The following is a 16,338-nucleotide window of genomic DNA, read 5'->3' on the forward strand; positions in this document are numbered from 1 at the left end:
CGGCACAGAAAATAAAAGCTTTGAATTTAGATTTGGAAACGTTTGCACTTATTAAAAGAAAGAGAAAGTGTAAGTAAATCTCAAGCTAGACTCACAGTGTCTTATTTAAAATTACTGGCTTTCGTTCCGACAAATACAAATGTGTTAAATGTTATAGTATTTAGCTTGACAATATTTGCTGTTTGGGTATTTAATTTAGTTATTTTTAATAGGTAAAATTTGGAAACGTCAAGCTTCCATTTCAGAAAGTCTTATCAATAAAACAACAAATGAACATCAATACAAATCCCCTAAAGTGCTAAGCTTTATTTTAGCCTTTCGCCCTTTTGTCCACTTTGTTCCAGAAAGTATGCTACAACATTTTGTGTGCTTTTTTGGAAGGGTTGGTCTGCCAAGTTTCCTGTTCCATTTCCCTTTTTTTCGGGCAACAAACAATTGTCCGCGACCTAGAGCGAAAAGCAAATAATTTTGGCAGGGAATGTCACATTTTATTGTTAGCTCCATCATACTCGGCTAAGGAAAGCGGAAAAGTGGAGCAGCAGCTTGGGCCAAAGTCAGAGGCATTCCATGCCATTGGCTAATAAAAGTGCGAACCTGTCCGGGCAAAAGGAAAGTTCCGCCACGAACGTTTGGGCAAAACACGACCCAATTCCAGACGTGCCTTATCGCGGGCCTCGCGTCGGGACTTCCCAAACAAAAGACCCACAAACAGCGGCATAATAATACGAAAATGAAAACAAAAATGTGTCACGAATCAAGTCTGGGCCAGAAGCACAGCGAACTAAAGACGCCTTCATTAACAAATTATTATGTAGACTTCACTAAGGTGAATTTCCAACCGACTTTCGCTAACCTATTTCCTCAGCTTTCACTTTTGTGCAGGGGAAACCCCAGGAGTTTTCTCCAATTAAGAGCTATATCCGCGACTTCTGGCCGCACGCAATGTTAAATCAATTATACAAATTGCACACCCCAATCCTCCTGCCCAAAAAAAGATCATTCTGATTTCAATTGAACATAAATTTGGTCCTCTTGCCACTCTCTCCCCAAGTGTTATATGCAAATTTGAATAATCAGGCATACACACATGTTTGAACACTCGAAGGATATAAGACTTCTTATTATGCACTAACAATAAAAATATAATCCCAAATTAAGAGTAGTGCAATTGCACTGTTGATTGAACATTGAAAAAATGTGTCTTAATTACAAAAAATCGTATTCATTCGTATTTATTTAGTAAAAGTGGCTTTGAAAATTAAAAGCACGTACTTAAAAGTTCTATAGAGCTTCAAACAATTTAATAAATAATTACATTTCCGTAATATTTTATAAAATGGTAAAGTAGTATACGTAAACGAATACATTTAAAAAATAAATTTTTTTCGTATGTATGTAGCACCCTGTTTATGACAGGGTGTGTCTCAGTTGACGGGCCTGCAAGAAGGGCAAAGCGGCGCACAAATTAAAAGCGAAAATAAAGTTGGGCGTAAATTTTCAATTTCGTGCAAAATTATGGGAAAATTATATTGAAAATTCAGCGCTGCCTGCGAGAGGGGCAAACCACCCACTGCCGCCCCAACCCCACAAGCAAACTACCCTCAACGGTTTGTGAAGGGTTTTCCTGGCCGCAAAAGCCGACAACGTAAAAAGTTTTCATTTATCAAGCGAAATAGCTTTGAAGTTGCCACGAAGAAGTTCTGGCGGCCGAAACTAAGAAAGAAATTAACTTGGAACTTTGATGGTCTGCTCATCTAGCGGCGTGTGACGTCACCGACATGATTACGCATACGCCGCGTTGCCGTTGAATGTCATAAAAGTGCGATTGAGGTAAGGTTAACATTAGCAAATAAACATATGTGTTCGTGTGTGTGTGTTTGTGTGCGGAGTGTTCTGGCCCATATAAACACACATGCGAAAATGCGGAGAGAAGGCGAAAAAGTGAGAAACGAATTTGTAAACAAACATAAAGTGTTGGGCCCGTGTAACTGTGTGTGTGTGGGCCTCTATTAATTTACAAAATGCTGGCACTGAGACCAAGATGACGGCTACGGCACGCTGAAGGTGAAGGAAATTCAGGAGGGAGCGCAGGAACCCATCCTTGTCAGCGATTCCTGAAGTCTAACATATCCCATTCACTCTTATTTACACATCCCGGCGCAGCTGTGTGTGCGCCATTTACATGTGTATGGTTGGTCCTCCGAAAGCATCAGGTTGAGAATGAGCATAAGCCCAGCCATATGCCAAGCGAATATTTTATATTATTGGACTCGGCTGGCGAAAGGCGAAATGTATTTATGCCATTCGATATCAATATTGAAATGGGGCGTTTTTATACTCGCAAAAGGGCTTGCCCACATCTATTTCTGCCTTACAAAGCACAGTATTCATGAACATATGCACCCCTTTTGAGTAAATAAAAGCAATATTTTGCTTGCTGCAAATATTTAATATTAAAATCATCATTTAATATCTGTGTGAGTTCTTAGTGCAAGCTAGTATGAGCAAATTTGTATGTTATTATAACTAAAAAGTGGAGTAGAAAAACAGGAACTAATTTACCATTTGCTTGGTTACTTCAAGCTTAATTTTCACAGATTCAGTTAGTCTCTAACCTAAGCACAGCCTCGCCGAGTTAATCCCAACTTAATTACATATCCGATGCTCTTAAAACGATTTAAATGATTTTCCATTTCAATTAAAGTAGTTTAAGCCTGTTTACACAAGTGCTGAATACATTATGTTAAAAACTCTCGAAAATATTTGCGTTGGGAATCAGCAAATATGCAAACCGCAATCAATTTGATTTGGTTAATATATTCCGGGTTTGTATTTGGCCAAAATGGCGACACCCTCGGGAATATTTGCCCCGGGTAAGCCCGTGGATAGGTAATGTGAGATGTTAAACCACTTGAATGCCAGCGAATGCTTTTAATCTTTGCCAGGCGCTCGCGAAAATAATTTCCAGTCGCTACATCTTAAGATGAATTCCGCTGTCATCTTTTGTGAGACACATATGAATGGGATATGCGAGACAACAATTAAGTGAGTACGAAACTCTTTTTCCCCGGAAAAGAGAGGAAAATGGGGTAGAGGAATTGGGAAAGCGACTTGCTGAAGCGTTTTTCCTAGCGAATATTATGTATACATGTGCGAACATATCAGCATAATTCCAAAATGTCTGCACACTTGTGAACACACACAGGACGACGAAGGAACATGTCTATTTGGCTTCACTTCTACTTCTGGCCTGGTTCCATTTCCTCCATTTGGCCTTCTCAGACGTGTGGGCGTGTTCATAATTTATTTCTGGGTAATTGACAGCCGGGCTAAATGCTTTGCGAACCTCAGTGGCCCGAATGCTGTAATTTCTGCCCGTATTTCACCTTAAAAGAATCGCCTAGCCCAGGCCTACATCTTCTACTTTGTCGGCCTTCCGGTTAAATGGTGCGTAAAATTTCACACTCAATTTGTGATCCTTCCGGGCATTATGCTGGTGGTTTATTAATGTCGAATTTATGTAAATACTTCAAGGATTGACAGTCGCGGACTATCAAATTAATTAATGCCCCATTGGGCAGTGAAAGAACTCGCTGCCATCGTTGTGGTCAGCGCGAAAGGGAAATCGGTAGGTTCCTGTCCAAACTTTTTATTCTCCGACTTTTCCAACTCGTGCCGGAACAAAAGTTTTCGCTTTTTCAACATAAGTTTACCGTTTCTTGCTCGCTTTTCTTCCCGAAGAATTTTCACGAGAATGCAGCGCGAAATGCACAAAAGTGAATTAATTCTGGACGTAGGTAACTGCCCATGATAAATAGTTGCCAAGTCAACGAAAGGCAGGCCATAAGCAGAGGAGTTTTTCCGAATTTTTCTGGTAATTTGTATTCCACTTGTTCGCCATTCACTTTCAATGTAGCCCCACCACTTCACTTTAAGCTACATTTAAAGATAATTAATCATGGGAAATGTGATCCCATTATAATTCAATTTGACTTTAAATTATCAAAAGTCAGCTTTTCTTTTTTACTTCGTATAAGAAGGGTCCGGACTTCATTCGTATAAATAAATTTATAATTGAACAAATTTATTCAATCAAAACTGAAAATGCTTTTTGATTTAAGCGCAATATTTGAATTATTCACGTTTTAGCCTCCCATGGAAGATTTTCATTTATAAATTATTCTCTTATAGAAAACCTTAAAGAATGTTAATAACAATACAAAGGATTCAATATAAAAAGCATTAAAGTCAGCATTTTGTTGGTTAAACTTGCTTACAAAGAGTCTAGACTTATTTTATTATGAACAGTCATTTCGCTAATGACACAAAAAAGTTGGCAGAAAATATTCATTCTTCTTATAATATCTTGTCATCCCAAGTTCTTCATTATTAAAGCATTTTTGACTTTTCTTTTTAAAAGAAGTATTAAATATTCCTTTTAACAATTTCATAAATTAAAATTTAATTAATATGTAATTAATATCCATCCCACCCAACGAAAATATAAGTCTCGCAGTTATAGCAATCGATATTGGATTTATGCGATTAAGCAAAAGTTGTTCACATTTTCTCCACCTCCGTTAATTAAAAATTGCTTAAGGGGTGCCGTTCGACGGACTTTGATAACCCGAAATAGGTTTTTGCTGGAGCAGCAGAACTTAGTAAATACCAATACTTTTGACTTGCTGAAAATGGAAGTGAATTCGGTGTCTGTTTAACGACACATTGATGCCATCTGAAGTCATTCGCATTTATCAAGCAAATGCAGTTTGACAAGTTCATTTTCGATTTGCGCTGAGTAAGAACTTGTTCTCAAAGTGGTAAGTAGATTTTGGGGTTTCGTTTTTATACACTGCGATCTCTGTGGCTTCGAAAAAGAAGATTCTAATCAAGGACCGAAGTGCTTGGGATTATTTTAAATATCTATTGTGGGTTTAATAAACGAACGCGGGTATTAATCCCAATGCAAATATTGTTATGTTTTTATATTCACGACGTGAGTGCACCCACTTTTGACCTTCATTTCGAGCGCTTACATCTGGAGCAGCTTTGTGTACTTTACTGCACAAAGCCTGGCTGGCAAATTGGAAGTTGGGGTCATATGTTTGCAACATCCCTGACATTTGTCAACTGCGAAATGGCCAAGGAAGCCGCCCTGGCCAACATGGCTAACCGGGACCGCCGGTTGGAATGGAATTGTCTTTGGGATTAGTCACAAACCAATCGAACAGATTGAGCTGCTCGGGCTGCAGTTGTGGCGCAGATATGGCTACACGATGTGGATGAACAGATGTCTGATTGATCGGTGCAAACGTGTGAAGTGCAGAGCCCCCGGAGAACGACCTTGGGCCGAAGTGAAATGTTCTGCGCTCGTGGTGGGTGGGTAATTGATTTACCAAATGCAAATGTCATTCCTAGCCCTTCAATCTGCCGAGGAGTCGATGTTGTGTCCCCAATTTGGATGTCAGGCAAGCGATATAATTTCAGGCACGTACACAACCCTCCTCCGATATATCTGTGACCCATTTCCCCCGTTCTCATTGCTTAAAATTTGAGTCTCCGTTTCAGTTTCAGTTTCCGTTTCTGTTTCTGTTGCTGCTACTGCTGTAATTGCCATATCGCAGTCCCGTAGTTTGAAAGGGAGCCCAGCAAATTGGTTTGACAACCGCAAAGGACCCGTGGGATGCAGGGCAGTACTCCCTCCAGTAGGCCGGCTTTCAGTTCCACTTCATCCTGGGTGGCAATACCTAGCACGTCCCGCCCATGAAAATACTTTTCGAACCAGGAATCCAACACGTTTCAATGCCCTGTGGACGGTCTACTATAGTTAGGCATCACTTTTGGTCACTGGACTTCACATTAAGTTACGAGTTAAAGGAAGTCTAATTCATTTTAGATATAGCAACACAAATTATTGATTATTTGTTAATTAATAAATATGTATTCCTTATACAGTGTATTAAATAGTCGTGCTAAATAATGTAAAATCCACCCAGTTTAGACAAACTATTAGAACCAAGAAAAACGTTTGATTATAAATCTTAATTGAAATTAAAACTTTATAATAATGTGCACGGTGCCAAAACTGTCAATTCGCTTTTTCAGCTTGGGGAAACATTATCTTTTGAATATTGCGCTTCTTGCTTAAGCTTAAAATCCTGCAAGTTTCCCTAGAACTTTATCTTAAAGTGTCATTTCCCTGTCGATAGACTAACATTTGTATTACGCATACATGGAGGGCTATATATTGTTCATGACTCCGATAAGGGGTTTCTAAGTCTATGACTATGCTGAAGGCCAAATTAGATAAATGAGATTCGCGGCTCAAGGAGAATAATAACTTTACTTCGTGACAGCACTTTTGGTGGGTATCATACGATTCGTAACGCGAATCTAAGAGTTTGATTAAAATAGGCACTCTATATATTCGTATTTTATGAGCACATTTCTGTTGTCGTTGGCGCTTACTCGGCGCATTCCTTGGGAATTATACTGCTTTTTTAGTTTTGAATTTCTCGATAGAAAGCTCGCCGGTTGCGAATTTGGTTTTTTGTTTTCTTTACTTACAAATCAAAATCGAGCATGGGAAAAGCGATGGATTTCTAACGATAGTCTGCTATGTTCTGCTGCTGGCCAAGAATGCTGCACAATTTTTTTTAACGAACCGTTAACAACTGAATATTTGAATATTTAAATAAAATCTTATAAATACGAATTGGTTTTGTGGTGTATACAAAACACCCGTGCCTCGCACGCATATATTTATATAGATCCAATGCAGGGGCAGACATGTAGAGCTGTATATCGAATAAAATCGGACGTTGTTTCCGCCGCCAAAAAGGCCAAAAACGTTTTCTAACAAAAATAAATTCTCATTCTCGTAAATAAATTTCTATCCGTTCAGGCTGCGAAATTTGGTAATGCAATATTTGCAATGTACTTAGCTGAACTTAGCTTGTTTTATTTATTTAAATAAGTCTTGCACGCACCTTTCCGACTGGATTTTCGCTGTTTCGTTGGCTGCTAAACTTGTTTGTTTACTCAATTTGCTCGCCGAGTATTTCTACTCTTATTTTCTATTTGGTTACACTGCTATGTGAGCGTCACAGATACACTGGCACAGAAAAATACACTCTATTGCAACGATCTTTGCTATTTGTTTTGGGAGATCTCTTTCCTTAGCTTTATCCCTCGCCGCGACACATTGGTTTTTGAACTCGACAACATTCACGCTCGAACGGAGGCTATTATCGCCGTCCGCCGGCTTATTATCCACTGGCTGAGATCGCGCAAAACGGTCAGAATGATTCTGGAGAACGGGCCGAAACGAAGCGGAGCGGACACGTAGCGGCCAGCAGCAGCGTTGGCGAGCGAGTGAGCGGAATCCGCTCGAATGCCAAAAGTTGCGACGTCGAACGAAGGCGGCGAACATCATCGTCGGCGCTCGTCGCTCGAGCAAAAATGTGTTGTTTTCTCGATACGGGGCAAATGGATGCCGCCAAACAATATCAACCACCCGCCCCGTTGGCCGACGCCTACGTCACCGGTGCGGCCAACATGTCGTATACTCGATGTTGTGGTTCGAAACTGTTGCCTGAGCCATTTGTAGGTTGGTAGGTCAGCGTATCGTTCTCGAAGCCGAGTGGTATCTGTATCTGTGTCTGTATCTCTGCCTGTATCTGTGCCCACTCATAAGTTCATTAACGCAACAGTTTCGTTCGCTTGTATCCGTTACCGTTACAAGCCGCCACCACCAGCCAACCGACCACGTTAACCCCTGAAAATTCGGGGTAATTGCTTAAGGCCGAAACAGCAAATGCGTATTAATGAATCCCCTCGATTTGCACGTGACGCCACAGTTTCGCTGCTTTGCTTTCTTTTGTGCGGTTTGTTATCCCCGAAAGGGTTATTTATTTACTGTAGTTCGAATAATGGCATTCGCAGAAGTACAGTTAGTTTCGAAAGGGTTCGTAGCTCCAATCCATCAGTGAATACAAATAAGTCCTGATTGAACGAACGGGTTTCACCGGATATCCTTGGCTTTTCTATCCCGCTATGTTCCATAAAGCTGTGTATTTAGGGCTAACGCAAATATAGTGATGAAATAAGAATAGGTATCGGACAATCAATGGAGTTTCCTTGTCGAGGAGGCTTATCTTTCCTACTTCTGGATTTAATCAGCTGAGAACCTATCGTATGAAACATCAAAAACAGTTCATTCAACAGTTTCATTTTATATAAAGAGTTATTGTGCTTAATCTAAAGTGACACATCTCGTTTCTATCAGATACATTTTTAAGCAAACAACAAATATTAATCTTAGGCAGCACAAAGCTATGTTTATGATAGATGTGTATTCTAAAGATGTACCAATATGCTCTGGAAAAGGGGTAATAGTTCTGTTTATTTATGAAGCATAAAGTTCCATTTCCCTCACACCTGTGGGCACTACGACCCACGATATTTCACATTCCCAAAAGCTGAAAAATACCATTTGGCTTTTAATGAGTCGCCAATTTGCTGGCTGTTGTATTGCTGCATGTGTTTCCCCCGTCTGGCTGTGTTTGAAACTTTCGTTTTCAGTCCGTAAAATATGCAACAAACTATCGGTTTTTCAGCTGGGCCATTTGGAAAAACAACTATTTGTAGTTAATTTGTGCATGTGACGAACGCATTTATTGCCCAAGCCAAGCTGCGGCTGATGCTGCACGTCCCGGCCGACGGCATTTAGCGGCCGTTTTATGGCCATCTAATTATATGGTCGGAGAGTTCTGGCCAAATCCCAAATTAATTGGGAATTAAACGGGCGTTGGAAGGTTCTCATCGCTAAATGGGGGCCATAAAAGCAGTATGCAAATAATAAAACCGAACCCCGACATTGATTCCATCCCAACCTCAGCTTTTGCCAAGAGCAATAAAATCGCATCCCTTTCCCAGGAATAAGCTTCAGCTCATTCAGCTCGACGTCCTCGCAGAATCGTAAAAGAAATATGAAAAGTCGGAGCACATTTCCTTCTCTGAGCCTGCGGCATAAACTATATTTAACAATCTGTTTATATGGACTATGTTTGCCTTGGTTTATGCTCTGAAGTCAGCAAATCTGTACTTTTATGTTTGTATTTCAAATATGACGAAGGAGCAGGGGAACAAAGGTTCCAGTGACCGCCGTCCACTCAAGACAAATGTCCTTTTCGGCCCATGCTGTTGCTTTACGTTTTGACCAACTAGAAAAATATGGCTGATGGAAGAGGTAGAATGATGTATACCCTGGGGTGTGTTGGCCTAATCCGGTCATAATAAAATAGATTTTTTTATTGCGATGGGAGAGCCAAAGGGTATGGACGAGTGACCTCAAGATTGATGGTCTCCAAAGTTATTGTGAACAAAATTTTTTGGATTTTTTTGTTTCGTAAATATTTGTAGAATACAAAATATTTATGGTAGATTACCAGTTTAATAGATAAAATGGGAAAAACCTTTTCTATTTGAACTTGAAGTTATGCCATATAATGAAAGTAAACATCCTAGGTTTTGCGCTTTGTTCTCGATGCTAGGACTTCAGATTAATTCTAGAAGTCCGTGTCGATGGCGATGAAGGGAAATTAGCTAGGGGATTTGTAACTTGGCCAACGAACTTCGTGCCGCAGCTAATCCGCAAATCTAGTTCCCATTTGATTAGCCAGCATATTTATCACTAAGTAGCTGAGAAGTAGTTTGTCTAGGCCCATTTCCATTCGCCACCCTCGCAAAACTCGAAATGTTCTCTCATTGTTATGCGTGCTATGCACAATTTTTGTGTTATTCTTTGTGTATGACACTGGGAAAAATGACTATACCTATACCTATAAAAAAACTAGCGAAGATTTCTGCAGACACTAACTTGCCACTTTAAACGTGACGGGTAAGAAAAAACTACATAAATTAAGTTATTTTATGGTGTAGGTAAAGCTAGGTGAGGGATGCGTATCCCCTGTATTTTTGTGAAAGACTACGAGTTTTTTAGAGTGCACCGTGTCTGCAAGTGGATGTCTGCTGGTCGAGCACATGCGTGCGATTTATTTGCTGTCACCACAAACACAAACATCGGCGCAGATAGACGCACATACATTTCTATGTACACCCCCAGTAACAATGACTTTTGCACCCCGGGACAACACTTGGTGCCACAAATTAACCCAAGCACGTAGCCCGCTTAGGCGGCCTAATCAAATAGAAGCGCCCTAATCAAACAACAACAACTGGTGGAGGAGCAGCCACACGAAGAGCTAAGTAAATATATGGTCTTCACACCCACAAATTGGAGGGAGTGCGACTTTCATCGCCTAAACACGACGGAGGACCCGGTCTGAACTCGCTAACTGAACTGATTCGCCACGCATTTGTACCCGGGCTGATTAATCCCTTTGCCACCCAACGTGAATTTTATATATTATTTCATGATACTATGAGCCAATATTGGGGATCTTACAAAAGATAATTTGTTAGTATATCTTTATATGTTTATTAATTATAAGCGTATAGTTTCGTACTGATTATTTTTAAAATGAAAACTAATACGATGATCTTACAAATAATAATTTGTCTATTTGTATATTTTTGTTTATTTATTAATATGATTTATAAATTATCAACCAATCCGTCTTGCACCAAGTTTTTTTATATGTTAGTTTTATAGTCCTTTTACTTTTTTTAAAAGGTGTTGCCGTAACAGTTTTGGGCGGTTTGTTGAATTACACAGCTTTACTTTAATCTGCGTGTTTAGTCTGAAATTTTTAGGTTTTATAGTTCCCGAATTCTCGACGTTCATACGGACAAACAGACCGACATGGCCAGATTGAAATCGGTGATCCTGATTAAAGATAGATATTTGACGGGGTCGGAAGAGCTTGCTTTTCCTGTAACATACTTGTAAATCGATCTATCATTCCCGTTTACTCCATGAGCTGGCTTTTCCTGTAACATACGTGTAAATCGATCTTTCATTCCCGTTTACTTCATGATTAGGGGGTACAAATCTAAAGCTTAGCGATCAATTAAACTGAAATCTTGTTTACCACTTAACAGTGGTTAGTTTACAGCGGCTCAAAGTCTGCCCGTTAACATCGTGCATGAGTACACTGCTTTATCGGGTCGGCTTTCTTCGCTCGCCGGTGATTAGGTTGCTGTTTCTTTTCTGTTCGCACTCCGCCCACACTTAAGTGTGCCTCACCAGCAGGTGGTTGTGGATGGGGCTGGGAGGTGGGTGGCTGGAGGTGGGAGGTCGTATTAATTAGACCCCCCGCCAGTCCGATTTCCCCGCTGATCTTGTACACAGCCGCCGAGTGCTCACTAAATTGAGTGGCTCCGTATGACGAGTGGCATTTGCTTTGGCTGCTTTTGTTACTTGCTTTTGTTGCCTGCTGTTTGTTGCTGTTGCTTTGTTGCTGTTGCTGTTGCTTTGTTGCTGCTTATGCTTTCGCCTTGGCTTTGAGTGGCTGCCACTTGAGTGGCGCTAAAGTCGTGGAAAATGAGCCATCAACAGCTGCCGCCCCGGGCCTGTTGGCTTGGCCGAAAGGAAAACACGCAGCACAGGCAGGAAAATTGGTAACTAAGTCGGTCCTAAAATGGAGATTATTTTACATTTCCACATACTAAAAAATAATTTTTTGAATTTTTAAAACTTAATATGATATAACTAAATATAACTAAATAAATTTGTTTATGAATGTTCATGAATGAATGAATGTTCACGTAAGTTTCTCAGAAAATGTTAGTGCTAAAAATAAATACATGATTACAAATGCATTTAAATTGTTGTCATAGCTTTGAAACAAATTAAAAAAAAATTTTAACGCAACAGGTTTTTTCTCAGTGAATACAGGCAACAGGCGAGCAGTTGTTGACATTCTTCTTAGCCTGGCTGTTGACTAGACGCCCAGCACGTGCTGTCGCTCCGCTCCGGTTCGTCGCCTTGCCGGGCTGGTTAGAGCGAGACAGAGGAACGCGAGCGGGACGCAGCTGAGCATGCATATTTTATCGCCCCAGCTCCAGCGCCTCGCACCGCTCCCGCTGCCCACACACCTCCGGGAAGCCCGAGGATGATGCCACGGAGCCACAACATCATTACAAACAGCCCGGCACCGGGTTTACTTTGCTGTTTCGCATGTCGTTCGCTTCATTTATTTATGCACAAATATCCCACAGAAGGTGCAGCTGGTGAGGCAGCCACAGGGCCATGGCGACTGAGGCAACATCAACGGTAGCAGCAGCAGCAGCAGCAGCAGCAGCATCAGCAGCAACAGCAACAGCTGGAGTCTTCAATTCAATCAGTTTAAATCTCTCTGCTGAGTGCCCAGAAAATGGAAATTTTCCTGATTTGGCTGTCACAACGGTTTTTATTTCTGCACTATAATATGAAAGAATTTTATACACATTGATATACATATGTACATATTCATATATGTGCGAATGTAAGTGATACTTTAAATTAACTTAATGTTATGTTAATATCAAAGTGATGAGCATTGCGGATTTTTTAATTCGTTTGCATATAGTTATGAAACGATTATTATTACAATTTAAATCAAAATTTTACTCCAAGCTAAATGTGTACATCCTTTAATAAAATTGGTTAAGAAAGGCACAAATTCTTTCGATAAAACTCAATAAATAAGCTTTATAGAATGTTATTCGCTCAAAGATGTGATTTTACTGTGCTGACTCCAGCTGACTTTTTGCAATTATGATCCTTTCTTATCTCTAGTCGTCAAAAATATTTGAAAATAACATTCAGTTTTACAAAGACCCAGAAGCGGGCAGAATGAATCTTTGTTAAATTTTGTATAAATTGCGCCTAGCATTTGGCTATTTTCATCTACCAACTCAGATTTCGACTGAAACCCCCAAACACATGTTTATTTGCATAAATGTTGTCGTGACTGAACTACCAATGGAAAGCGGCCAACAGCAGGCAAAAAAAGTTTTCGATGCCGGCTTTAAATTGTGCTTAAGTGTAATTTTTGTGTATTTTATTGCACTGAAATGTTTACTTAAATCTAAGGGTTCTCTCTTTATTTTACGTTCTACTCTTACGCACTAAAAACAGTGACAAATCGGACCCAGGATTGCGTTTTTGTTGCTCAGTTATGTTTTCTTGGCCTCTCCTTGCGCAGCTTACCCAAGCTGCCTCGTATTTTGGTTTATTTTCATCTTAATCTGCGTAAATTGTATTTCATTTGATTTCATTTTTCCCGCTGAGTGGGCGGAGTGGGTGGTTGGGTGGGTGATTGGTTGGTCTGTGCTCGGGCTCAGACAAAGGGATGCCGCGTGCGCCGCTTGGCCTTGATGGGGTACTCGTAGCCCTCGAAATCGTCGTCCTGGTCGTCCTCGTGGTGGTGGTGGTGGTGGTGGCTGCGGCTGCTGTGGTGCTTCTTCGGCTCGTGGTGGTGTTCCTTGACCGGCACCGGAATGGGCAACGGAACCTTCTTAATGACCGTCTTCGTGTGCACATGTGTGTGGTGCTTCACCGGCACGTGAATTCGGATCCTGTAAATGGTCGAATGGCCCATGAACATGGTTACACAGCAAACAAATAATGGAGGTCTCAATTAACTGCACGCAGAACAAATGCGGTTACATAGTATGGTTAATATCTACTGTAAATGCAATTTACACAAATGTTTTGAGTGCATTTAAAAATAAAACCACTAGAAATGAAAATAATACTTTTGTAAAAAATGTGTGTTATTTCAAATTAATCTCTTAGTTTTTGAACACTTATATTTCAGTGTACTCGTCAAAGGGGCGTGGCAGTGGGCAGGGACTTACTTCAGCTTGTCGCTTGATGGATGGCCGCCTGCCAGTACGAACATCATGCAAGTGATGAACAGAAAGCTCAATGCCTGCAAGGGAAACAAGTAAAAAGATTACGACTTGGATGCCAACGTAAAGAGGTTATCGCCCTTTCTTTCCCAAACAGCTCATAAACAGCCGAACAATACAATTAGCATAATAACACGCATCCGAGGACCTCATCGTCCTGGGGTTATTATTATTGGCAGGCCATCCGACGATGATCCGAACGACGAACAACGAACGACCGCCTTAATCTGCAGATAGTTTCTGATTTGGGCGTGACAGAAGCTGTCAGACGCACAGGAAGAACAATTTTGGCCGGGCCAATTCCAAGTTGGGCAAGACGGAAATAGAAAAGCATTCGGCGACTACTCACTGGGTGGTAAATTATGCCTAGCTAGGGCACTTTTTTCTTAGAAACTAAAACCCCTAAGTCAAATGTGTTTTCATCCTACTGATTGCTCAATTTGGCACGTTTCCTATAATAACAACTTAAAAAAAGCTTTTTACAAAACTGAGTGATGACACTCTTTAAACAGCTAATGAAAATCAGATTTAAAAGCACTTCTTATGCTTTTGACGATAGCTCTAGCTCTGCATTAAGTTAAGCTAGGCCCTTTTCATCTGCTTATCACTTTATGGAAACTAATATTTTCGAAATTTTCCGGCTTTTCACAATCACAAAATAAATGCCTTTCACTTTGTTGCTCCCTTTACTACTGTGCAACTGTGACTTTCCCTTTGTTGCACATTTTTGTTCAATTAACCGTTTATGGCCAACTTGAGAGTTCTTTTCATGTTTCGACATTTGAGGCTCATAAAAAACAAATTAAGTTTTTGTGGTTATTTGCATTTTATTTTTTTGCTCTGTTTTATTCATTTCCCGCGCTATTGAAGTCAATAAATTTGTTGCGAAATGAAAGCGTTTTATTTACATATTTTCGAGCATAAGCGCGTACTTTCTAAGCTGGATTTACTTTAAATATTTATTTTGGTCCATTTTTTGCAGGCCAACACAAACATGGTGAGGTTTTTGAATGTTTACGCGCGTTTGTTGCCTCTCCATTGTTTATTCGTTCTGAAATTATAATTAACACTTACTCCTTGGGGCAAATGCATTGTTTTGCTTGTGCGTGTTTTTTTTTTGTATATTTTTAGTCGACGGCGTTTAATTGGATTAAGAGTGCGGATTTCGGTAAACCATCGACGACGGGCGTAGAAATGGAATTGCTCTGGGACCCACCGCCTGCATCCGCTTAAATATGAGGCAAAAAGCGAAGAAAAAAGTTATGAGCTACAGTGAAACGTGCCACAAACGACAGCACCACTTGCAGCAACAGTGCGGTGACGGTGATGGCGACGGTGACACGAAGTCGCTGAGTTGGAAACGAAGTAAAAACAAAAACATAATCAAGTTGGCACAAGGAGCCGGCGGAGGGGCGGCGGAAGTGGCCAGTCGACTTGCTTCAGCTCGGTCTGGGGTTCGGACTTGGACTCGGACTTGTGGCCATGTTAACGGCCGCTTGGCCCCTCTTGGATCTGGTCGACTGGCCAAATGCGCTGCTTCAAGTCATGTCTTACCAATAAGTATATGTAATGGAGAAAACTGGTCCAACAGATTCGTTTTATTAATTATATTATTTATTAATTTTTACTTTTAGATTCTAAGTATTTTTATCCCTGTCTCTGCGGAACCATGAGATACGCAGATATACTCAGTTCTTACATGTGATATCCAATTTAAATCGGATGTGAAGCCAATTATTTAATTTTATTAAATATTGAAAACTTCTAGAAAAGCGAAGACCGCCAAAAAATATCGCATGTGTAGTTGCGTTGCTACCAATTTGCAATACAATATACCCCGAAAATTGGCATGGTGTAGGGTGTCCAGTCATCCTGGCATGATAGTAAAAACACACGCCGCATTTAAACCGAACCAAAGCCAAAGCCTAAGCGAACCCAAAGTAACCAGCAAAGTCAGGCGCCAGCAGCAATCCAGAAACTGAGTCTCAAAGCCACAAGCTCCCCGAACGTACCGTATGTCCCCCTCTCGCTCGCACCCACTGCGGCAGTCGCTGGAAAAGCCACCGAACATGAAGACACTTTTCCGAACCGGAGTGCAAGTGAGATGGGCAGCGTGTAATTGAAGCCTGTGCCTGAGTTAAACGCAGCGATTATGTCGGTCTGTCCGCCTCCAGCGGTCGGAAGAGGGGGCGTGGCAGGGGGAGGGGGTGCTGGCGCCGGCAGCAGGTTGCAGTTGCAGTTGCAGTTTCGGTTTTCAGTTGCTGTTTCTGCCGCAGTAGCAGTGGCAAGGATTTGGCCAGCTTCCTGGTTAGGCATTTCGACTGGCATTCGTTTGTCGCAAATTGAGTTGTGTGCTGAAATATGTCGTCGTGTCCACTGCACTCCCACTAAGAGAAATGAATTGCAACGAGCTGGATAAAAAATATTATTGGGGTGATTAGGTTAATTAACTAGGTGTAAGTAGGCCCAGACATGTTA

The 16,338-nt window shown here is 40.9% G+C and overlaps 2 protein-coding genes and 1 long non-coding RNA gene across 3 annotated transcripts in view; 1 reads left to right on the forward strand and 2 right to left on the reverse strand.

Annotated features, from left to right (window-relative positions):
- Positions 1–7,382, reverse strand: part of LOC6528877 (potassium voltage-gated channel subfamily KQT member 1) — a 38,723-nt gene extending 31,341 nt beyond the window's left edge. Inside the window, exon 1 of the mRNA XM_043206866.1 lies at positions 6,990–7,382. The gene's annotated coding sequence lies outside the window, so the exon portion shown is untranslated. The remainder of the gene's footprint in view (positions 1–6,989) is intronic.
- Positions 7,383–11,712: 4,330 nt separating this feature from the next.
- Positions 11,713–12,668, forward strand: LOC120320793. Its single transcript, XR_005560349.2, has 2 exons — positions 11,713–12,123; positions 12,184–12,668. It is a non-coding gene; the product is annotated as an uncharacterized LOC120320793 (long non-coding RNA).
- Positions 12,669–12,973: 305 nt separating this feature from the next.
- On the reverse strand, positions 12,974–15,164 carry LOC6528879 (uncharacterized histidine-rich protein DDB_G0274557). Its single transcript, XM_002089875.3, has 3 exons — positions 14,935–15,164; positions 13,807–13,880; positions 12,974–13,524 (listed from the first exon to the last, which is right to left on the reverse strand). Exons 1-3 carry the CDS (start codon positions 14,950–14,952, stop codon positions 13,287–13,289), a joined length of 330 nt encoding a protein of 109 aa, XP_002089911.2. The 5' UTR covers positions 14,953–15,164; the 3' UTR covers positions 12,974–13,286.
- Positions 15,165–16,338: the final 1,174 nt, after the last annotated feature.

This window comes from Drosophila yakuba, chromosome 2L (genome assembly GCF_016746365.2).
Source record: "Drosophila yakuba strain Tai18E2 chromosome 2L, Prin_Dyak_Tai18E2_2.1, whole genome shotgun sequence".
Classification (NCBI taxonomy): Eukaryota; Metazoa; Arthropoda; class Insecta; order Diptera; family Drosophilidae; genus Drosophila; species Drosophila yakuba.

Coding starts and splice junctions, on each gene's coding strand:
- LOC6528879 (XM_002089875.3), bottom strand. Junction 13,525..13,806: donor CCATCAAGCGACAAGCTGAA/GTAAGTCCCTGC, acceptor GACCATTTACAG/GATCCGAATTCACGTGCCGG.